The sequence below is a fragment of the Mangifera indica genome, chromosome 10, assembly GCF_011075055.1.
Source record: "Mangifera indica cultivar Alphonso chromosome 10, CATAS_Mindica_2.1, whole genome shotgun sequence".
Lineage (NCBI taxonomy): Eukaryota > Viridiplantae > Streptophyta > Magnoliopsida > Sapindales > Anacardiaceae > Mangifera > Mangifera indica.
In genome coordinates, this window is record NC_058146.1 from 2171102 (window position 1) to 2194184 (window position 23083).

The following is a 23083-nucleotide window of genomic DNA, read 5'->3' on the forward strand; positions in this document are numbered from 1 at the left end:
CACAGTAGAAAAAGGAGATTGTTAGTGGTATTCCAGGATTGACTTAATGAACCTAAAAAAGCGGTTATATTTCAACAATGGCAACTCACTATTAATTTCTCCTAAATTTAATGGTCAAAATTATGTATTTTCACTTTAAATACATATTTATGTATGTTATCACGTGATTAGAAATTATTTCTTAATTCAAAATGATAAATTATATAATAATATATATCAAGTGTGTATCTATTTATGTATTTAAAATAGATACACATAATTTGGTTTTAGAGACATTTAGTGCATAGATTCATATCATAGAGGCACTGTCAAGATGAGAGTGATTCTTCAAACCAAAAGCAACAATGAGGTAGGACTCTGATTGTACTTCTGTAAACACAGACTAAACTGTGATAGAAGAAGAAATTAATCAAAAGCCTAATAAGATGGGAATGGGATTGCTGTAATGTTTCAGAATCAGCAGTATCCGGATTCCCAAGACTTCAATATTGAAAATCATCTTCTGATCAAGATGGCAATATCTAACAAAAGATTTTCACTTAATACAAGAGCTATAAAAGAGAACTAATACAAGAATTGTAATATAGGCAAATGCCCAAAGACAAATTCAAGATCTATTCAGCAAGTTTTCCATCTGAAACACTTATTTTGGTGGTGAACAGTGACAGCCAAGGAATGGCAACACAAAAAATATTATTCTCCCCCTTTGTGCCCAAGTTATAGTGCGAAGCTCCCATTACTAACTTCACAAGCCAGTTGCATCGATGCTTCCTTCCAGATTAAAATGCAGGCATCCTCTAGAGTAAGAAAAAATCCCAAGGGCAAGCCCGCAGGAGTAAGATTTCTTATGCACCTCTTCGCACCTTATACTAGGGAAAACATCTATCAGAAGGCATCCCACCTCCCCTAAATTCTGTAATTCATCAATCAAGAACTGGTATAGCTTAGAAAGACTACTTGAAAAGGCCATCCAAACTTTAATGAAGGAAAAGGAATGAAAGAAAAAACTCCACATTAGCATCAATCACAGTTTAAAAAGAATCAGCAGAGCAATACATAAATTAGCACATAAGACTATTGAGATTATACTCATACATAGAGTGTAATGAGGATTAGACTTAATCAAGCTGAGTCTAGTAGAAAATAGAAAATCAGTATCTTAGTCTTTGCTGTAAGATTTGTCTACTACAGACCCATCCATTTCTTGCTTTACAAAACATTTCTAGACTCGGACCATAACCATAAACCAACTAAGCAACGAGGAAGAACAGCAAAGCTAACTAAAGCTGAGCACAGTATAAACAAGACATGCCAGCTTGAAGAACCCAACCATGGGTAAATTAAAAAAAAAGGAATTAGAAAATAAAGAACACAAAGCAACCTGAGAGAAGCTGATGTTGCAGCTTGACAAAGATACTTATTGTAAGACATAGTACCCATGCGAATGAGGATAATGCCATCTGATCAGCCAATTAATCTGTTGCTGCTGCATGGCCCCTCCCTAAAAGGATAAATAATATAATGATAAGAGATCATAACATAAAGAGGATAACAACTTTGTTTGCACAAGCGTTAAATCTATGAGCAATAAGATTGCTTCGATCAAGATAATTTTATTCAATGCTATACCATAACATAGCAACAACGTAGAAATTCTAACTAGGTTTCTAGCCACTTAGCAGACTCCATTACAACTAATCAACTATTGTATCATAATCTAAAGAATCATCTAGCATTACCAACATGAATCTTCATACATGCCACCAAAAAAAAAAATCTATTTAGTTGGTGAAATTTCAGATTCACAGATCATTGCTACCAAAAAGTGCAGGACCCAATTACTAAAATACAAGTCAACAATGAGACAAGCAACAAATACCAGATCACATTCATTGACAGAAAATGTTAAGCAAGTCTTATAATAAGGTACTAAATTAACCCAGAAACAGCTCTTTAAAAATCTTACTGATAAATCCAAAATGAAAAGGCAATCTAAGTTTCACCTTTCCTCTTAGTTGTCCCAGAAGAATTAACATTGGATGTTAAGTTCTTACACCCGCAAACAGGAAGGTCATTGATCCCTGAATTCTGATTTGCCAGACATTGCAGGCTCTCAAACTCACAACCATTGTAGCCTTGCCCATTCAATGCCATGCCTTCTGCACTTTTAGTCTCCAGTCCAGGGTGAAGGCAATAAACCTGATCATCACACTGCATATTACATGGATTCATTACATATGGGCCATTCAAATTAGGATTAGTCATATTCATGTTATTGACTGGTTTCTGATAAGGGAAGGATCCAATCTCCCCTTCAATCCTGCCCCGAATGTCCACAAGCAAACACTTAAGCCTCGCAATCTCCGCTTCCATTGCAGCCTGACCCTGCAACCTCTTCAATAATTGCTGATTCACAGCCCTTAATCTCACTACCTCATCCTCCAATGATGCTGCCCGTGCCTTTTTTTTCTCCCTGTACTTTCTAACAGCTTCACGATTACCCAAGGGACGCTTCTTTGATTTCTTTTCAGAAGATTCTGCAGTGTCATCAGTTGATGCCTTGTCCTCGCTAGGAGGAGCCACAATTTTAGTATGTACGTGAAAACAAGTATGTGTATGGGAGGAATCAGGTCCTGGTGCGTTGCAAGTGTGTGTGTGAGTGCAAGCATGAGTATCCTTCAAAAGTTCATCGAACAAACTATCCACTGAGCAACTGCCTGGAATCTCACCCATGTTTGTACTTTGAAATACTTCTTGGTGTGAGAAATCAAGCTCCCCGTCATCCATTTCAAGTACAAAGCAAATAAATCTAGCAAAATCACGATAAATTAGTGCTCTTGAACTTCACTCACACAATAACTTGAAGCCAAACAGTGATATATCAGTGATTCAGGAAATGACCCAGATGACAATAGGAACTCAATTCAAGTTGACGATGACTCTTAGCAAATCCCAGTATCATAACTACAGAGAAACACAAATAAGCACACCAAAATACACGTTTAAGCAACCGAAACAATTAACCAATCAAAACCCAGCTACTAAGCAACTACACCACACAAAAAAAAAAAAAAAAAACAACAAAATCAACCAATTCAGTCACAACCCACAATAGATTTCAAATCTCAGATCACAAATAATAATAATAAAAAAAAAAAAAAAAACAACTTGATTTCTACCTAATCAAAATTCAGTAAAAAACAAAACACAGAACTTACAACAAGAAAAAACAAATCTTGAAATGACTAGAACTGCACGATACAATTAAGGTTCAAGATTTATGAAAATAACGATGAAATGACCATGTTTGATCCGACACTGAAACCCTATAAACCAAGAGATGGTTAGTACAATAAGTGAAAAACTTGTTTCCATATAAAGGGAGATACATATATTATTATTAATCACTAGAAAAAAAAAAAACCCAAAGAAAAGATTAGAACAAGAAAAACACCAATGACAACATTCGATGGTAAAAAACAAAATAGACTAACCATTTGAGTCTGACTGAGAGCGATTGGTTTCTCAGACTTTTAACAAAAGAAAAAATGTCTATTATTATTATTGCTTTCAAATCTCAATTTCTAGGCACTTGAGAGGCCAAGTGTAACAAAATATTGCTTTGGTAAACAAAAAGAATATTATTTGCAGGGATGCAGATGACTCTGGAAATGATCTTTGATCATACCAAGAGCGGTGTCGTTTTATCTTCAAGTGCAAGGGGTTAATTTGGCCTGAACAAGAGAGCTGAAATGTCAAAAGAGAAGGCATGGAGTCATGCCAAGCCAAAGCAAAACTTGGGGAAGCAAAGCTCGAAATTTACTTGGATGAACGCATACTTCAAGTAATTTATAACTTTAAGCTATTCGGAATGTCATTAAATAGTTTAGAATTAAAAATAAAATACCAATAATATTATATGTATAATTTTTTTATAATTTTATGTATAAATAATAATATATTATTATATAATTAAATATTATTTTATCTTTAATTTTTAATTATGTAATTATATAATAATATGTTATTGTTTGTACAAAAAATTATGTACATAATATTACTTATAAAATAATATGCAATTATACTATAACAAATCATATGTGAATTCAAAAGTGGATTTGTATAGTACCCTGAGTTTATATCTCGAAATGTTAATTGAATCCCATGTGTGCTAGCAATGTTGGATTCGAGCCTAACTGAGCTCGAGCTCGGGTCAAATTCTTCGAGCTCATTACAATTAAACTCGAACTTGGTTTGAGTTTAACCTGACTCATTTCGAATTCGAATTTTTAACTAATTTGTTATTAAAATGATATCGTTTTAATATATATTGATCAAAATGATATTATTTTGTATCAAAATTTTTAACTCGTAAGCTCGAGCTCGAGTTTGTTTAAGGGTAGCTTGTTTCAAGTTTATTGGAATTAAGTTCAAATTCGAACTCAAATTTAAATTTAAATAAATTCGATTTGAATCTAATCTTATACGCGAGGGCCAAGAGTTGGTCCCTCTCTTTTTATTTTTTTTTTTTGCAAGTAGCACAACTTTAGTTTGAACATGAACATTGGAAGTTTAGAAGCAGATACCCTTTTCAGAAAAAAATTGATATGTTTTTTAAATAATAAATAATAGATTATTACAGGCGTTGTACGTACACAACCAAAACTTGAAAACCAAAGTGGTCTAGAATTTTATTCTTGAAAAGACTAAGATTACGGGTCCTGACCATAGTTGCTAACTTCATAAATGTATCTAGAATAGCAAACTTGAGTCATATCAATGGCTGAGCAAGTTTGTGGGACTGTTTAACCGATAGCAAAATTTTGGCAAATCAGGGTCTAACCCATGGCATACTTCTGGGTCCAGGTCCGAGCTGTTGATTCATACTTGACTTTGTCACTCTTGCATATATGAGCAATCTCAGGAACAAGCGGATCATCAGGATTTGGGTCTGTTAGTAGCGAACATATTGAGAGCAATACCTGCAGAATTACTACCATATTTCAGATTTCTGGTACTTAATTTATAGAACATTCTCAGAATATGTGAAACATAAAACATGAATATAAATTATGCTACTAACTAGAGTTCTTCAGGGTTATCACCTTAGATATGGTGAGTGCAGGGCTCCATTGTTCCTTAAGTATGTCCATGCAAATGTTTCCGTTGCTGTTAATATTTGGATGGAAAACTTTGGTTTTGAAAGCAACCTACAGAGCATTCGTTAAGAGGAAGAGCTCAGGGTGATTTTTGTACAGATAATCAAATCAGCAGAAACAAGAAAGACTTCATAATGTATGATTTAAAAGACCTTTGGAGGTTTGAAAGGATAATCAGGTGGAAAGTGGATTGCCACAAGGAAAACACCTCCAGCATAGGGACTATCATTTGGACCAATGATGGTTGCTTGCCAATGGAACATATCCTCAGCCATGGGACCTGAAATCAAGCATGTTAAGAAATACTTAGCTAGTTGTCATAATGAAGCTTAATCGGAATCTCACAGGTTTCCATGCCTGCACTGCATGAAGTTGGTGGATCTCTCTGCAGGTCCTTGAGTTCCTTCAAAATTCTCTTTGATGCCATCAAAGCAATAACAGTGTTAAGATTATCCGAGACTTTAAATTTGGAGGTTCAAGAGGGAGAATGGGATTGTCAAAGAAAGGAACCAAATCATGCACTGCAAAAGGGTAGTCTGCATTGAGGTGTATTTAATGGTGAAACTGCTGGTTAGGGAGATAAATGTGAATTGCAGAGGTCCACCGATTCTTTTCAGGAAAGTGGGCGCAGCATAAATTCCAGAGAAACGAAAAGGTAGCAAGTAAAGAATCATGGAGTTCTTTATCAGCTACAAGGTCCATCAGACCATAGAAAGAAAGTCAGTTCATTCCCATTCCTGTTCTCTCTTTCTGGGTCAGCCATTTTTTTCCACAAACATGCATATCAAAGATGCTAAATCAACAAAGAAATAACCAATAAAGCCATGTGTAAAGTGATTGGTAATGAGACACCAATCATATAAACACTGGATTCTTGATATAATTCTGATTCTAAAATCAAGGTTTACTTTGGCTGAATGGCTTAAGTTTCAGCAAAATACCTTTAGGCAAAATCACTCTTTTTAGCAACTTCACAACCAACAATCCAAAAAGAAAAATATTCGTGCTCAAGCCATTTAGCTAGATCAGGCCATTTCTCGAGAATCTTGTAAAGGTACGAAACTGATGGATGCAAAAGGGTATCACAGATAATTGATTTAAAAAAAGTGTGAATGACGTTTTCCCACTAATATTTAGCATAGAAATCCCTTTCCATCTCTCAAATACATTAATTATTTTAAACTTTTTTGAATATATAATTAAATAAATAAATGAGGTATTATTATATGATTGAACAATTTTAACTTAAAAATTATATACTCAAAAATATAAACACATAATATTACTCCTATTTATACCATCAAGGTAAATAATTGTTTTTGCATATCAAACTTCCCGTTGGAAAAATGTAATTCACTCTTAAAAAGAAAGGGAAGTGAATACAATATCTTGCATCCGAAAATGTTTTACAGATCCGCAATCTCTTCCCTAAAGGTTCACTTGAATTAAGTTAGCTCAATTTAAATTGATATTCAATTTGATACAAACTAAATTCGAGTTAAAATTTAAGTTTGACAACTTAACTCAAATTTAATTTGAATTATTTTTTGATGATATTATTCATTCTGTCATCAAAATTATTTATATTACTAATATCACTATTCATCTCACTAAACAACCTACCAATGACATCACCAGCCAGCTAAAATTTTGTTCAAGCTGACCAAGATGGATTCAAGCTGAACTTGAACCAGCCCATTTTAGGGCTCAGTTCAACTTGATTCCAGCCGTACTTCCTAGTCCACAAGGTGAAAATGAAACAATTAAGCTGAAATTAAACATCAAGCCAAACAATATATATTATGCTTCTTAAATAGTACTCAGATCAGTATCAGATTATGAAACATGATATATGAGGAAAGGAGTTCTCATATAATAGATTTTCCTCATTCTGGTAAATAAAACATCATATTTTAGATCTAAAGAAACAGGGAGGAATGCATGTTAACAAACACAATATGAATTAATTAATATACAAATTGAAACATAACCCAGAAACTGAAAAATACTCGATTTGATGCTTCCAGATACCCCCCTAGTTAAGTCAGTTGAGACTACAAACCTCAGTCAGCTACTTTCTCCAGTAGGGAAAAGACGAGAAAAACAATGGGGGCGAGAAGGAGGATAAAACAGCTATCTGGTTATGCTTCGTCCACAGAACTCTTTTTTGGAAGAATCACAATATAGAGCAGGTCTTATGTGCCTTTCTCTTCTTTCTCTTCTTCTGCTTCGGTGGCTGGAGAACCACCTTGATTGCCGCATCAAATACAGCTTTCACATTCTGTAAACACAAAAGGATAATCAACATAAATCCAGTCAATTATAGGGTAATCACGAAATTTTGGATGATTTACTACGACAAGAGTAAAGTGAATATACCTGTTGTGTTTTTGAACTACACTCGATGTAAATAGGAGCTCCAATCAGTTTTCTCAGTTCTTCCCCCTTCAAAACATAGACACAAGCAAGATGACAAAATTCATGGTGAAGAATTCAAAATTATATGGTTTTTAATATGCAAAGCAACAGAACATACCTGGGCTGTGGTGATGGGCACTGCACCAGGGTGGCCTAAAAAAAATTGCTTATCTTCCCGAAGATCTACAAAAGAAGCAAATTTAGAAATTAAGAAAATCAAAACCATTCCATGTCATGCAAATTCAGACACTAACAACTGCAGAAAAGACAATGACCTAAAAGAAAACCACCTTAGAGGACATTTGGTTTGAAGAATATTTTATTATCAAAATTGAGATATTACCTTAAAGATAGATTTCTTGGAGAATTACTGGGTACAAATTATTACTATATTTGATAAAATTTGATAAAAATAGGTAAGTATAAATAATTATTATGTTTGGTTAGAGGTAATAAAAGAATATTTGCATATTATTTTATTTAAATGCCCTTGGATTTAATTATTCTAAAATTTTTTTTATGTTATTTATTGTATTAATTGAAAATGAGATTATTTTTATCTTAAAAAATAGATAAATAAAGATATAGTTATGATAAAATCAAGATTACTTTAATAATTTTTTAATACCTAAGATGAAAATAGTAATTAAAATATCTCTTATATTACCTTTCACATCACTATTAGTAATAAAAAATTATTGAAATATTCTATTACTTAAAAAAAGTAATATAAATAATAAAAGATAAATTACCAGAGTAATTTTTCTATCCTTTGAACTAAATACCCCCTTAAAGCTATTATAGAGAATATAGTTCATTTGAAAGGTAAGCATAGAACCATGTTCTAATTATATAGAACTGATAGTTAGAAAGTAAATCAAGCACATCAATGATTCAAAGAGTCTATTAAGAAATGCCAGGCCACTGAAACATATCCAACTACCATGCAGCACAACAGTTCCAGGTGAAACTAGAGTGATAATTCTACAAATAATTAGAATGCAACGCATTATACAAAATTTTGCAACCAATGCTCCAACCAAGAAAAGAGATGATGATATGTAAAGTCTATTGTTTTCTACGGCTATTCAAGGTACAGACAACAAATAGTAGACAGAAATGTTATCTTAAAATAGAGGAAATCAGGAGTAACGGTATCTAACCAAGCTTTGTCCCAACAAGAATAACTGGAACACCAGGTGCATAGTGCCTCAATTCAGGAATCCACTACACATTCAAACCAAAAATATTAAGACTCTATCAACAATTCACAATCAGATATCAACTATTAAAACAACAGGAAACAAGTTTCTACAAATAAATCTACTCTCACTTTCTTCGCAACATTTTCATAACTAGCCTTGCTAACAAGAGAGAATGCAAGCAGGAACACATCTGCCCCTCGATAGCTCAAAGGTCTTAATCTATTGTAATCTTCCTGACCTGTAACACAAATAAAAAATATTATAATCCCTGATAGAACTGACTTATAAAGGAAAAGAAAAAGGACTTACCTGCAGTATCCCATAACCCTAGATTAACAGTGCTTCCGTCCACAACCACATTTGCACTAAAATTGTCAAAGACAGTTGGCACATAGTCCTGTTGCCCACACACAGCAAAGAAGGGAGAAATTTCAATGCTATGATCATTATTAGTGGTCACATCAAACATTACAAAACTGAATCCAAGAAAGGATACAGTAGCAGAGTATCACATCCATAGTAGTCAAAGACTACTATAATAATACATCACAATAATACACCAATAGATTACCCAGGAAATCTGAATTCAAGCATTTCTATTTTACCATGTTCTAGGAAGAACACACGAAAAGTAATTTATATCATCAGCTAAGAAACCCAGCATTCGCATATTTCATGTTGTGAAATATTTTCAGATGAAATGCACCTACGGTTGCTTAGTAAAGGTTAAACAAAAAAAGAAATATATATATTTATTTTAAAAAAAGACGCTTCTTGCATAAGATCTTGCATTTTATGAGCTAGACAACACTATTTGACTTAGTAAAAGCATTTACTCTTGAACATTAAACTAAACAGAGGATCAAAAAACCAAACTGAAGGAAGCGCCAGAAAATTAACAGTGAGCAAGCATCTTACTTTAAGTATGGCTAATTAAACTACAGTAACAGACCAAAGAAACCAAAATCTTCACTTAGTTCATTTTAAACAGGAATTTGTCTTCAAAATTTAACCCACAAAATTCATAATTCCACACCCCAAAAATAAAAAAAAACCAAAGACAGTATTAATCAGTGAAAGACACGATATAAAACTTCTTCATCAAAGCAAGATAGTAAAAGTCAACACTTTCTGCAACAAAGGCTAAAAAAACCTTTAATTAACCCATACTTGAAGTAAAAATTTACTGTAGAAACCACAACTAATTAAAAGAACTATGAAAACCGATTATCATTATAAACTTTTCTGCAACACTACTTCAGCAAATCACAGAAAAATCAGAATTTTCGGTTTGTTTCCCGAAAGTATGAACTAAGAACAAATAAAAAAACAAAAAAATGGAAGCTTAAAAACTTAAATCACTACTGAAGCAAGCAAATTGGCCATACAAAGCTATCTTAAGCGAATTTTTTCACTCATTTTCCTTTTCACTCACATTTTCTGGGGAGCCAAACAGAACCTTTGAATTAGGTTACTAACCGTAGGAAAAGTGTTGCTGGTGTACGAAATGAGCATGCAAGTCTTGCCAACGGCACCGTCACCGACAGTGACGCACTTTATGAACCTCGACGCACTCATTTTACGACGTGTACAAAGCTCAGTGTCTCTTCACTCTTCTTCCTCACTTTGTTGGTCTGTCTTGTAGCTAGAAAAACCCTAATTTCAGTGCAACATTTTTTGCTACTACTAGCACAGAGCGACGACAAGGAGCCTTCTGTATTTTCGCTTCAACGTTTCAGCTCTCCATGTTTCTATTTTTGGTTTTAGAGGTGAGTTCTAGAGTGACAGCTCTCGCCAGCTATATATTGACATCTAACTGTCACAGTCATGGCTCCCACCAATTTTACTCATTAAACATGTATTTACCCATGGCATGAATGAGTAGATTTCCTCGGATCGGTCGGTTCGATGTATTCATTAATTCATTTAAAAATTGTTTTTATGGTCATACTAAATTTAGTCAAATTAAATTAAATTATTTATATAATTACATCGATAAAAATTAGATTTGATTAAATTAATATCAAAAGTTAATATTTTTTAAATTTATTATTGAATAATTCATATTATATATTTAATTATAAATAATATAAAATTATTTTTAAATTAATAATCAATGTAGTTTCAAAAATGTATTATTATGACATAAGAAATTAAAAATTATACGTTTTTGAAAAAACAGTTTTATGCCACAAAAAGAATTGGAAAATGGGTTGATGTTAACATTTGGTTGTGCAATTTTAAGAAAATTTTAGTATTTTTTATTTTCTTATTCTTTAAATATTTGTAAATTTGCGTTTTTGGGTTTTTTAATTATAGAATAAAAATTGAAAAACATACTCTATTGATATTTTTTTAATTCATTAAAAATTGAATTTTCATGTGTCTCATTGGGAGGACAATTTGTGAATGCTGCCAATTGATGGCTAGAACAGTTTGTGTGGTTTGCTTGCAGGAAAGGCAAGCCGAAAAGTATTTTGGGTCAATTTCATGTTGGGACATAAATAGGAAATGCCTTATGAGCATCCCACATTTAATAGCTACGAAAGATAAAATATTCAATAGGCCAAAGGACTATTTCCCACCCAAAGTATGTTTTTTTTTTTCAAATTCTTTCTGTTAACTTTGAAAATTTCATTTATCCACTTATGAAAGGTTAAAAAAATGGTTTCAAAAGTAAAATCGTTATTTTATTTGTAATATTAAAAATAAATTTAAATTTGATTTTATTTTTCCCTCTAAACCCTAAAAACTAACAATTTTCTCTAACCCAAGTTTTTAAAAATAATATTTTCCCCGCTAGGGTTTCCAAACTTTCGGATTGAATTTTCTGGCAACGACCAATGAACTTTAGGCGACGTCTCTTCCTCTTCGGTGTCTCTCTTTTCTGACCGTATAGCGTTTCCCCTTTCTCAGCGTCGTCATCTTGGTTGACGATGATGCCACACGACATTAGAAGATGTACGGCCGAAAGGAGGGGCCATTGAAGAGGGAGAGTAGATTCTTGGAGATTGTCAGTTATCATCGAAAAAATTAGATCTAAAAGTTTGAAAACCTTATGGAGAAAATATAGTTTTTGAAAACTTTGATTGAAGAAAATTGTTAGTTTTTAGGGTTTAGAGAGGTGATGATATAACTAATTGGCTCAATTAATTTTAACGGCACATAGATGGGTAAATAGAATTTTTAAAGTTAACAGGGAGCATTTGGAATAAAATATATATATATATTTTGGGTGGGTAATAGTCCTTTGGCCTATTCAATACACAAAAGGCAATCAGTCTCACATGTGGGCATGAGTAAATGTTTCGCACCCCAATGCCAATGTCTCCTCCTGGCTATAAATTAATGGATAATTTGAAATTTCTTTTACAATTTAAATCCATTAATCTTGTAAATTTGGCAGAATAATCACAAAACAAAGCTTAAAACATTGTTTACGATTATATGTATTTAGTTTTAAATATAAAATTAATTAATTAAATTATTTAATTATACGAAAACATATCAATTAAATGTCTAATAAATATGGAGATCAATTAACACCACCAACCTTTTAACTTAAAAATTTATGAAAATTTCTGTTGGGTAATAAAGAAGATGGGTCCTTGATGGCCTTAAATATTGTGAGAAAATGCATGGTAATGTGTGTCCAAATTGATGATAAGAAGAATGGTAATAATTGTGAAAGAAAATGTGATAAATTTGCTTGAATGGTCATGTGGAGCCTTCTTCATGAAGCAAAGATAAGATGAATTAATGTGTGGGGATGGATTTGAATCATAAAGGGAAGGAGCCACTCATGTGAAAGAGATATACTTAGCAGCCACTAGGGTTTCGGATAATTATAGAATTAAAATGACATAACCCTAGAAATCTATTGGTTGAGTAACATTTTCCCAAATGTGGAATGCACAATCTTGAATATACAATTAGGTATCTAAATAACATATTATTATATGATTAAATATTTTTTTATTGATAAGTAAATATGTATATAAACCAAAAAACAAAAGGAGATACCCAAAAGATAAGTAAATATATATATATAAACTAAGTTTCATCTAACCGAAAGAAAGCTAACGAAAAACTATAAAAAGACAAAACTTGAAAGAAACAAAAAATCTAACTCATCTTCCCTTTAAGGTTTATTATAGTTGATTTGATATTACTTTATCTTTAATTCAAAATTATTTAATGCACATTATATGTATACTTAAGTATGTACTCAAAACTATGTACATATATAGTTCATTGTATGATAAATAGGTCAATTAGGTTTGGTTACCATGATATGTTTTTCTGGATTGTTGATCAACTCATCAAACTCACACTCACACTCACAATCAAATTGACTCTTGAATCAGCTTAAATTTTTTTTATGAAAAAAGTGGTTTGTTGAGTAGTCAAGGGTTAATTCACTTACCCACTTAACCATTTTAATTGAGGATGTCCATATCATCACCTATGACATTTCAACTGAAATACCAAATGGTTTTTAGGTCCTCAACAGCAGCACCCTATTATAAATAAACAACCTATAATTACATTGGGTTTTAATCTCACCAACATTATCAAAATCAAATTTTTGATTTACTTAATACAGTGATTGTGTAATTAATCACTAGACTCGTAATTTTATCTGTTTGATGTAGTCAATCCAACCCTAAAAAGATGATTCAACTCAAATGAAATTTTCTCGCTACCAAAAAAATAAAACTTATAATTACATTCATTTCATGCTAACAGCAGCCTCAAAAGTCAAGCAATTAGCATCATCATCATCAAGGTTGCTTTCACAAAACAGTCAGCCAATGACCAATCTCAAAAGCCTAACCAAATGTCTAAGGTAGACCTCTACATCTAATAAGAAATTAAGCATTTGCAGCTTTACCTTCTAGGGAAACAAAGCCTTGGGTCCACCTGTGTTTAGTTGAGGAACATGTTCTTCTCAATTACTTCATGGACAAGGAGTTTAAATTTTTTAAAATAATCACAGACTTAGCAGTAGACTAGTCAGGCCAACTAAATACATAACAAAATGGCAAAAAAATTCAAGAGCACATGGAGTAACACCAACTCCATGTGCATGGATCACCAACCTTCCTACTGCTATCTTCTCATTTCAACTTATCTGTACCTGATTCTTCTAAGATGCCAGGGTCCCTCCACATCTATTATCTATCAGCTGCTATGAATTTCTTATTTCAAAAGAATAATGTAATTCTAATCCAAATATAATAGGGACATAAAACAGATAAAATATGTATTCTCTGGATTCTTTTTTCAAAGTTTATGGCTTAACAATAAGATGTTTAAAAACTGAAATCTGCAGAAAGGTAAGCTATACATACCTCAAGGGCCCTGTTATTGTGACATCCTTCACAAGTGAGGTTCTTATGATTATGATGTAGGGTTTATCTCAAGATTACAAGATAATTATCAAGCAACTTTCTGAAGAAAAGAAAGTCAAATGTAGGAATCATTATATAACCATATTATAATCATTTTCCTCCTTTTTTTTAAGTATCTATAAAGCATAAGAGGAAAGCAGAAATGTGAGCTTCAGGGCATTCTTGACATGTTAAAACAATTTCTTCATATAACACAAGAACAGGAAAAAAAAAAAAGGTCTTGGGCTTGACAATCATTTGGTTTGAAGGGGTTAAATCGAATCTTAATAAATCTGCAGAGCCCAGTGACTTCCTTACAAGATATAGAATGACAGTCAGGATAATCTTCCAATCAAACAGCTCCGGCATTCAACTTGCTTAACTAATTTGTGCTGATAACTGCAGGGTTAGTTACCATCCATAATATGGCATCATAACTTACACCTCCAATCCTGAGCCGCTTCGTCTGCCGTCTTCAAAACTTTGACCAAGAGATTAGCCACCAGTAGATAAATCCTCAAAGTTTTGTCTGGTGGAGGCATGGTTTTAAACAATAAAAGACAAACTCAACTAGTTGGATATTTTACTTCCCTAAAGTAAAAGTTCATTGGAGAAGCAAAGATGGTGAACTTTAACAGGAATACTCAAATTTCTTCATCTGAACTAACACAGTTTCATTCAGTCATCTTTCCAGTTCCCAGCTTAGTTTGGTCCATCAATGCTTGGACCACATCAGTTTTCTTTCTTTTGGTATCTGGTTGTTCCTTTAAAACGGATGAATTCACAACTGACACACACACCACAACCTTTGGCTAACGGTTAATTCAATTTGTGACTTACCTCTTGTCTAAGCTATTTTTTTTTTTTGGTGGCATCGCTGTATTGGTTCTTGCATTTTTTGAACCCATTGTCCCTGATGCTACAAAATAATATATGTCAACTCCAGATAATCACACCCAGCATAATGCAAAAGGGAACTTCAATCTTATACCTGCAACTTCATTAAGAAATCTTATTCCTTGTGAATGTGTGTTTGTTGTCACTTTACCTGCATTGCAAATCATTCAACAACATCAATCAAACCCATTAACAGTGATTTGAGAAAATTTTCCCGCTTTTAAAAAGTGGATGTCCCTGTCCTATCTATGCAAACCTTAAGGCATTTCTGAGTTCTTCCACTGACAGCAACTTCACTGGCTGCTCGGAATTTTGTGAAGTCTGATCTGTCAGCTAGAGGGTCAACCATGCATATGCCTTCTGGCTTGTAAGAATCTCTAAATGCTGTTCTTAAGTTCCTGCAAGAAGACAATCACAAACTGGAGGCATTTAAGAGAAAAAAGTAAACATAGCGAGAACTGCTAAACACTAGGCAGCAAAAGACTACCCTCAATTCAATTCAGTTAGAATTGCGGAAAATTTATCTGATGTTCTCTGTACCCAAAAAAAAAAAAAGTCATTAGCAAGTTTTCTCTAAAGATATATTGATCAAACAAGAAAAATAATTTTGACAATCATTTCTTACCACCTTATGATATTTGCATTATGTTCATTTACCACTTTATGATACCATAAAAATTTCCTAAAATAATACAGAGCCATACGAATCAATTGATTATAAAAATTTATATCCAGCTGCTTACAGAAAGATAATTAACTAACTAGCATTTGTATGATACTAGGGATGAAAAGTCCTAAAAAAAATATAGGAAATACCTTCATATTCCTAAAAGAATAAAGAGCCAATAATTCAGTCTATGGTACACCCAGACCATCCATGCTTAGATATTGTAAAAGGCCAAAAGCTTTACTTTCCAGGACAAAAAGACTCAACATCTTGACATTATCTCTCTACAATGTCTACATATCTATTCTTTCAAAGCCATAATATATCGAGAGTATGTTGTTTTGCGCGCAGAAGCAACAAATAAAAACTGTAAGAACCCAAAAATGAAATGAAACAAACTTATTCACTTAACAATGAGATGATTGTTCTGACTTCCATATGCAAGGTCTTTTTTTCAGTCATCCTGATTAGACCAAGTACAATGTGTGAGAACTTATCCTAGAAGTCATGTATTCTAAATTGCAAAATACTACTCATAGACTGGTAATTTTGTCTTAAAGACCAGGAAATAAATAGATAGTTGTGGAAACATAAATTTCGCATGACTGAAATCACTTTACAACAAAATAGTATGCAAAGCAATAGCTACAGCATGTAATTGTAAAACAAGATAATTCGAGGAATGCCTGAATATCTTATTTTTGAAAACTGTACACACCATCCCATCCTTCCTTTCCCCCTTGCAAAATCCATAGTCCACTGAAGTACCCATCTTTAGGGTTTGATTTGGAGATGTCACACTCGAAGAAAAACCTGGCCTCTGTGATAACAAAACCCAAATTTCCAATATTTTGATGAAATATTAATCAATACAAATCCATTAGAATGTAACAAGTTGATACCTAGGTTTCTGTGCGTACAGTATAATTAAACACTGCAAAAACTGTTCAAGCCTCCTCTTTCAAGTTCTGCTGATAAGCTTCACCAAACGAAAAAACATATATGGCGTTCTCCTCTAAGCATCCAAATTTCCATATAGAATAGTTCTTCCCGATACATATGCGGCAAAATCACAGCATATTCGATTTCGAAATAACAAGTTAAATAACTACTAAGAATTTATCAATTATGGCAAAATATATAAACATATGAACTGCAATAAAGTACTTTACAGCCGATAATTGAACAGATCGAATTTTACCTGTTAGAAAAAATTCAGAATAATTCCCATCTACCGTGTACATAATTTTAGGTTGCTGAGAAATAGTCACTGAAAAATAGAAACAACCCTTCATACAAATTTTAGTTTTGCTTTCAACTGCATGACTCGACTATTCTCTTTCATGAAGCGAAATCACTTGTAACATTATCGGATGAAAGCAAGTTCATGCATACTGTAACTGTTGAAAGTTAGTTCCCAACCTGCTGAGCTTTTTTCCAAGAAACAATCAGTCGGTAGAAGCATAACTCCAGCTTCGACTAGCGGAAAAACATAGAACATGTCTACTGAAAAACAAAAACTCTTAACCAGAAGTCTTCATCCTGATTCTATCATCTAAATAACAGTTCAGGAAATTAATGTTTGAAGTTGAATTTTAAATTTAGAACTGATAACATTATAATGCATTTATTAAATCCTATAACTAATATCATATATCTTTTTGCACTTAGGACAGTATCCTTCCGCATTTTAATCCCCTTCGGGAATTCTTCTGTAATATATCGGAATTATTGATATCATGACTATGGGCATATACGTTCGAACAACGAGTCAAACACATTAAAAAAATCACTATATGCCCAACTCATTCTCCATACTCAAACTTCAATCAGCAAAATGGATACTTAGGTCTATTATTGGATCTTTAATATTGCTTACATGGTCTATTTTATGAAGGCTACGAATTGCATACATGAGTTGATAAAGATAAATCTTATCATAATACTCCCCCAAACGCCCTCTAGTAGATGAATGAATTTTCTTAACCCATCAGTTCTTGCAAACATCTCTATGAAATGATCCTAAAGTATACTTTACACGACCATTTCTTCGCATATTAACGGATGAAGCATACAAGGGACACATACCTTAGACTGGTGAAAACATATGATTAATTACGCCTTATTAACACTTTTATCTATTAACACCTCTATGAAGTGAGAAAAAAGAGAGTGAGGGTGAAAAGTAAGGAAAATGAGTGAATTTTTATATAATTTGTTTGTTTAAATTGTTTATTATTATTATTTTGTTTATTTGGGTTATATTATAATTTTGAAAAATGGAATGGCAGAGATAAAATGATAATTTTAATCTCTGATAAGGTTTTTCAATAGAGAGAATTTGATTTTGAATAGAAAAATGTTATTCGTACTAACTAGGGATAGAAAGGTTTAGGGCCAAAACTTGGATGGAAAAATATAATTATGTTTTCTTAATATTATGAAATGAAAGCATTGAGTTGCAGCAAAAATACGGTAAAAATGGTGAAATAAAAGTATTACGCCGATTGTTATTCTAACAACGCTGAACGAATATGAAGAAAGTAAAGTTTTTTTTTTTTTTTAATCTTCTGTCAAGTTATCCGTCAGGTTTGAGTTGTTAAACTTGTAGAAGCTGATAAGCCGATTCTTAAGCAGGTCCACTCCTGCTTCTGACCTCCTCCAACTCGTGTTAACTTTAGCATAAAGACAATCCGAGCTTTTCTCCAAGGCCATATATTTGCCTTCAACTTCTCCTATGACTCTGTCTTATGCAAGTAAATATGTTTTCTCAGCTTCCGGTTACCTCCATATCCATACAGGAGGGGCCAGGTCTTGCTCGGTGACAGGTGTCCGTCTGTTTTTTCGTTTAAAGTTTGAGGTTTTCTTTCTAATATCTTTCAGGAGTTTGTCAAGTTACTTTAACAATGGTCGACGTGAGATGGGTTGTGTTCTTCACCTTGCTTAGCCTGCTTGCTTCTTCTGTAACTGCTGGTGTAACTTATGATGGAAGGTCCTTGATCATTCATGGCAAAAGGGAGCTTCTCTTCTCGGGCTCTATTCATTACACCCGTAGCACCCCTGATGTATGTTGAATGTCTAAACCTTAAATGAAAAGATAAAGATGAATGATAAATATGGCTAATGATTGTTTTGTGTTGTGTTGTGTTGTTTTCTGTTTGAATTGCGGCTCAGATGTGGCCGGATCTTATTCAAAAGGCCAAACGGGGAGGCTTGAATGTGATTCAGACCTATGTTTTCTGGAACGTTCATGAACCAATACAAGGCCAGGTGATGTATAAATGTCTAGCTTGATTTGTTTGTATAAGAGAAATACTACAGGCAACGTGATTAATCGGGTAAATGTTTTGGATTCAACAGTTTAATTTTGAAGGCCAGTATGATTTGGTGAAATATCTCAAGCTGATTCACGAGCATAAAATGTATGCAACTCTCCGCTTGGGACCTTTCATTCAAGCAGAATGGAATCATGGGTATAATTCTGAATTTCTCACTTTTTTTTTTTTTTCTCTCAATTTCCCTCCCGTGTAAGCTTAAGCCTCAGCATGGCTAGTATCATATTTTTGGTTTGTGGAAATGAAACCTCAGTGGATTGCCTTACTGGTTAAGAGAAGTCCCCAACATCACATTTCGGTCTGATAACGAACCATTCAAGGTGATTTTATCTTTATGATCCAAATCCAAATCTGGAAATAAAATTCAATTGATTCAAGTTCGGCTCCTGGACTAAAAACTTTCCCACTTGCAGTTCCATATGAAAAATTATGTTACAATGATCATCGATAAGATAAAAGGCGAGAAGTTGTTTGCTTCGCAAGGAGGCCCCATCATCTTAGCACAGGTCGGTGCCTCTCTATTCTTCCAAGAATGACATGTTTGAATATTCTGTTCCTCTCTGATTGGACATTTATTTGTTCGTATTTCAGATTGAAAATGAGTATAACACAATTCAGCTTGCATATAGAAATTTAGGGAATAGCTATGTCCAATGGGCTGGAAACTTAGCTTTGAGTTTCGACGTTGGAGTCCCCTGGGTTATGTGCAAGCAAATTGATGCTCCTGGTCCAGTGGTAAGTTTATTTTTTCAGGTGTTTCTTTCGACAGAGGTTTCTAATTGAAAGATAAATGGATACAACTTTGCATTATTGTAATGAGCACATGGCTTTGATGTGCAGATTAATACTTGCAATGGAAGGTATTGTGGCGATACCTTTGTTGGGCCCAATCAACCCAACAAGCCTTCTCTGTGGACTGAGAATTGGACTGCTCAGTGAGTATCTGTTAAATGACTGTCACCGAACCAATTCTGATAAGAAAAATGTGTGCAGGTGTTAATAGCGTTTCTTTGCTGTAAAATTTACAGGTTTAGAGTATTTGGAGACCCACCATCCCAAAGAGCAGCAGAAGATATTGCTTTTGCAGTTGCCCGTTTCTTTTCAAAGAACGGATCACTAAATAATTACTATATGGTAGGAAGATACTTCATTCAATCTGAGAGGTTGAATTTTCCTCGAGGGCATTTTCTTTTCTTATGAGTCACATTACGGTGGTTTTGCAGTACCATGGTGGTACAAATTTTGGTAGAACAAGTGCCCACTTTGTAACGACACGATACTACGATGAGGCACCTCTTGATGAATATGGTAAGCATTTCAAAATGTTCATCTTTATATAAATATAATGCTTCAGAAAACTAGCTATCTAAATTTGCTTGCCATTATGTGCTAATAGGTTTGCCACGAGAGCCCAAATATTGTCACCTGAGGGACTTACACAGGGCTTTAAACCTAGGGAAGAGGGCTCTCCTTCGGGGCACTCCTAGCGTTGAGAAACCCAGTGAAGATATAGAGGTATTCATGCATAACATATATAGTTTGAATACATGTGAAAGAAATTTTAACGCAGCTATTATTAATTGTCTGATAAAATGTGCAGTTTCGAATCTATGAGGGTACCGGATCATGTACCGCTTTCTTGACAAACAATGCTACTAATAGGCCTCAGAATGTTACCTTTAGAGGCAATTCATATTACCTACCCGCGAAATCGATTAGCATCCTCCCTGACTGCAAGACTGTGGTTTACAACACTCAAATAGTGAGTTGCAATTCCCTATGTTTACAGAATGTATGTCATTGTGCAGAGACTGCAGCAGCTAACAGCTACTATTTTAAACAGATTGTATCACAGCATAATGCCAGAAATTTCACAAAATCAGAGGTTGCAAACCAAAAGCTTAATGCAAACTGGGAGATGACTAGTGAAATTATTCCGAACTTTGAGTACCTTCCAAACAAGGCCAGGAACCCATTGGAGCTCTTTAGCCTGACAAAGGATACCACAGACTATGTTTATTACGCCACCACGTAAGCACATCGAAAACTGCCAGGAATTATAGCATAATCCACAAACTCCTTTCACTAGACTCAATGTTCTCTGTATTATTGCAATTGCAGCATAAGCTTGGGATGGCGTGACTTGCCAATGAAACCAGAGGTTTCCCCAGTTCTGCTGATTGCAAGTCTTGGCCATTCTTTACTTGCTTTTGTAAATGGCGAATACGTTGGTGAGAAACAAATACTCTCATCTATTGTTATAAATGTCCCATTTTTCACTTATCTAATAGTGGCTATGCAATTTAGGATCTGGGCATGGGAGCCATATCGAGAAGAGCTTTGTCTTCCGGAGGCCAATAAACCTGAAGCCTGGAGTCAACAGTATAGTAATCTTAGGTGCTTTAGTTGGATTCCCAGTAAGGACTCAATAACTCTAATATTCCGTATTGTTGTGAACTGATGAATGAATTTAGAAGAAGCAGTGATGAAAATTTTATGTTTATATCGATAAGTTAGGATAGTGGAGCCTATATGGAGAAAAGATTTGCCGGACCTCGCTCTGTGGAGATCCTTGGATTGAACACAGGAACAATCGATCTTACAAACAATCACTGGGGCCATCAGGTATAAGGATTTCAGTGAAAACATGTAACCAAAATGATAAACTGGTGCCTGGAAATGGCTAAGTTCATGAATTGTTGTGTATTTGCAGGTTGGTTTGGAAGGGGAGAGACTTCGTGTTTACACTGAGGAAGGATTAAGCCAGATGCAGTGGAGAAAGCTTGAGGTCCAAAGACCGGCTCTTTCATGGTTCAAGGTAATGGATAAAATTCTGAAATCTGGTTCAAATCTGACACATTTTGATCACCAGGGTGATTATATTTTCATTCTTGCAGTCAACTTTTGATGCTCCTGAAGGCGATAAACCTGTCGCCATCAGGATGAACAAAATGGGCAAAGGCATGGTTTGGATCAATGGAATCAGCATTGGCCGCTACTGGGTGTCTTATTTGTCCCCTCTCGGCGAGCCGACTCAAGCCGAGTAAGTAATACATATAGCGGCAATTTCAAGGGGACAAAGGTGGTCAGTTAACCCCCTCAATGGCTTAGAATATAGAAAACATTTATATAACCCTTAAAACCCTATTAAATTTGATCTTTGAGACGGACATTGATACGGAAAATAAACTATGTAATCAGTTCTAATGCCATACATTGTTGTGAATCAGATACCATGTTCCAAGATACTTTTTGAAGCCAAAAGACAATCTGATGGTTGTTTTTGAGGAGGAGGAAGGAGGGAAGCCTGAAACGATTCAGATTGAACTAGTGGATAGAGATATAATTTGCAGTTTCATCAGAGACCAACACCTGCCAACTGTGCGGGCATGGGAATACAAGAACAAGCAGCTGCTGCCGGCGTATGATGCTCCAAAACCAATGGCTGGCCTGCAATGCCCAACCAACAAAGTCATCACCGAGGTACAGTTCGCCAGTTACGGCGATCCTGTCGGTGTCTGCGGAGCCTTCAATTTCGGAAATTGCAGTGCTCCTTCTACCAAGGAAGTGGTCGAAAGGGTAAACAGCTTATTCGAAAGAACCCATAAACATTATTCACATACAAAGAAAGTTAAAAAGATTCATACTTTGACTTTTAAATTTCGCAGTATTGTCTGGGAAAGAATAGATGTGAAGTTCCATATGACAGAGACCTATTAACCAATATGGCGGATCCATGTCCGACTGTGATAAAGAATCTGGCTATCCAAGTGAAGTGCGATTACAGCAAGTGAGAAAGAGAAGAGCTGCAATGCAAGGAGGTTGCAGTCATATTTAATGGACATGACAGTTTTCAAGGCCAAATAAAACTAGAAAGGAGAGGAAAATGAACACGATGAAGTTCAGTGGTCATCTCAACAATTGTGTTCTTTATTCCATTTTATATATATTATTAAGACGTCATTACTATATAATTAATTAATTAAAATCCACTTAATTTATTTCTATT

General features: G+C 34.2%; 4 protein-coding genes across 12 annotated transcripts; 1 reads left to right on the plus strand and 3 right to left on the minus strand.

The window, feature by feature from the left end:
- Window positions 1-405: 405 nt before the first annotated feature.
- Window positions 406-3841, minus strand: LOC123228250 (basic leucine zipper 23-like). Of its 8 annotated transcripts, XR_006504653.1 has the most exons (4): window positions 3495-3839; window positions 2004-2964; window positions 1382-1501; window positions 406-913 (listed from the first exon to the last, which is right to left on the minus strand). XR_006504653.1 is itself a non-coding variant. In XM_044653592.1 (3 exons), the coding sequence occupies exons 2-3, from the start codon at window positions 2785-2787 to the stop codon at window positions 870-872; spliced, it is 828 nt and encodes a 275-aa protein (XP_044509527.1). In that variant the 5' UTR covers window positions 2788-2809; window positions 3689-3841; the 3' UTR covers window positions 406-869. The 8 variants fall into 8 exon arrangements, 7 of the variants coding, with proteins under 7 accessions (XP_044509527.1, XP_044509524.1, XP_044509523.1 ...); XM_044653592.1 differs by lacking the exon at window positions 1382-1501 and having other exon boundaries at window positions 2004-2809; window positions 3689-3841; XM_044653589.1 differs by lacking the exon at window positions 1382-1501 and having other exon boundaries at window positions 3495-3841.
- Window positions 3842-4588: 747 nt separating this feature from the next.
- On the minus strand, window positions 4589-6296 carry LOC123227267 (SUMO-conjugating enzyme UBC9-like). Of its 2 annotated transcripts, none has more exons than XM_044652002.1 (4): window positions 5505-6296; window positions 5312-5439; window positions 5106-5210; window positions 4589-4982 (listed from the first exon to the last, which is right to left on the minus strand). In XM_044652002.1, the coding sequence occupies exons 1-4, from the start codon at window positions 5584-5586 to the stop codon at window positions 4839-4841; spliced, it is 459 nt and encodes a 152-aa protein (XP_044507937.1). In that variant the 5' UTR covers window positions 5587-6296; the 3' UTR covers window positions 4589-4838. The 2 variants fall into 2 exon arrangements, with proteins under 2 accessions (XP_044507937.1, XP_044507938.1); XM_044652003.1 differs by having other exon boundaries at window positions 5517-6292.
- A 637-nt stretch (window positions 6297-6933) lies between these two features.
- LOC123227028 (rac-like GTP-binding protein RAC1) lies at window positions 6934-10569 on the minus strand. Its single transcript, XM_044651641.1, has 7 exons — window positions 10262-10569; window positions 9092-9179; window positions 8911-9020; window positions 8741-8804; window positions 7696-7760; window positions 7539-7604; window positions 6934-7440 (listed from the first exon to the last, which is right to left on the minus strand). The coding sequence occupies exons 1-7, from the start codon at window positions 10358-10360 to the stop codon at window positions 7336-7338; spliced, it is 597 nt and encodes a 198-aa protein (XP_044507576.1). The 5' UTR covers window positions 10361-10569; the 3' UTR covers window positions 6934-7335.
- Window positions 10570-18645: 8076 nt separating this feature from the next.
- On the plus strand, window positions 18646-23045 carry LOC123227791 (beta-galactosidase 13-like). The gene is made up of 19 exons (XM_044652922.1): window positions 18646-18804; window positions 18914-19009; window positions 19100-19212; window positions 19328-19394; window positions 19488-19580; window positions 19666-19809; window positions 19915-20009; window positions 20103-20208; window positions 20298-20382; window positions 20471-20589; window positions 20675-20836; window positions 20918-21105; window positions 21196-21305; window positions 21382-21491; window positions 21592-21699; window positions 21788-21892; window positions 21972-22117; window positions 22305-22653; window positions 22743-23045. The coding sequence occupies exons 1-19, from the start codon at window positions 18646-18648 to the stop codon at window positions 22866-22868; spliced, it is 2481 nt and encodes an 826-aa protein (XP_044508857.1). The 3' UTR covers window positions 22869-23045.
- Window positions 23046-23083: the final 38 nt, after the last annotated feature.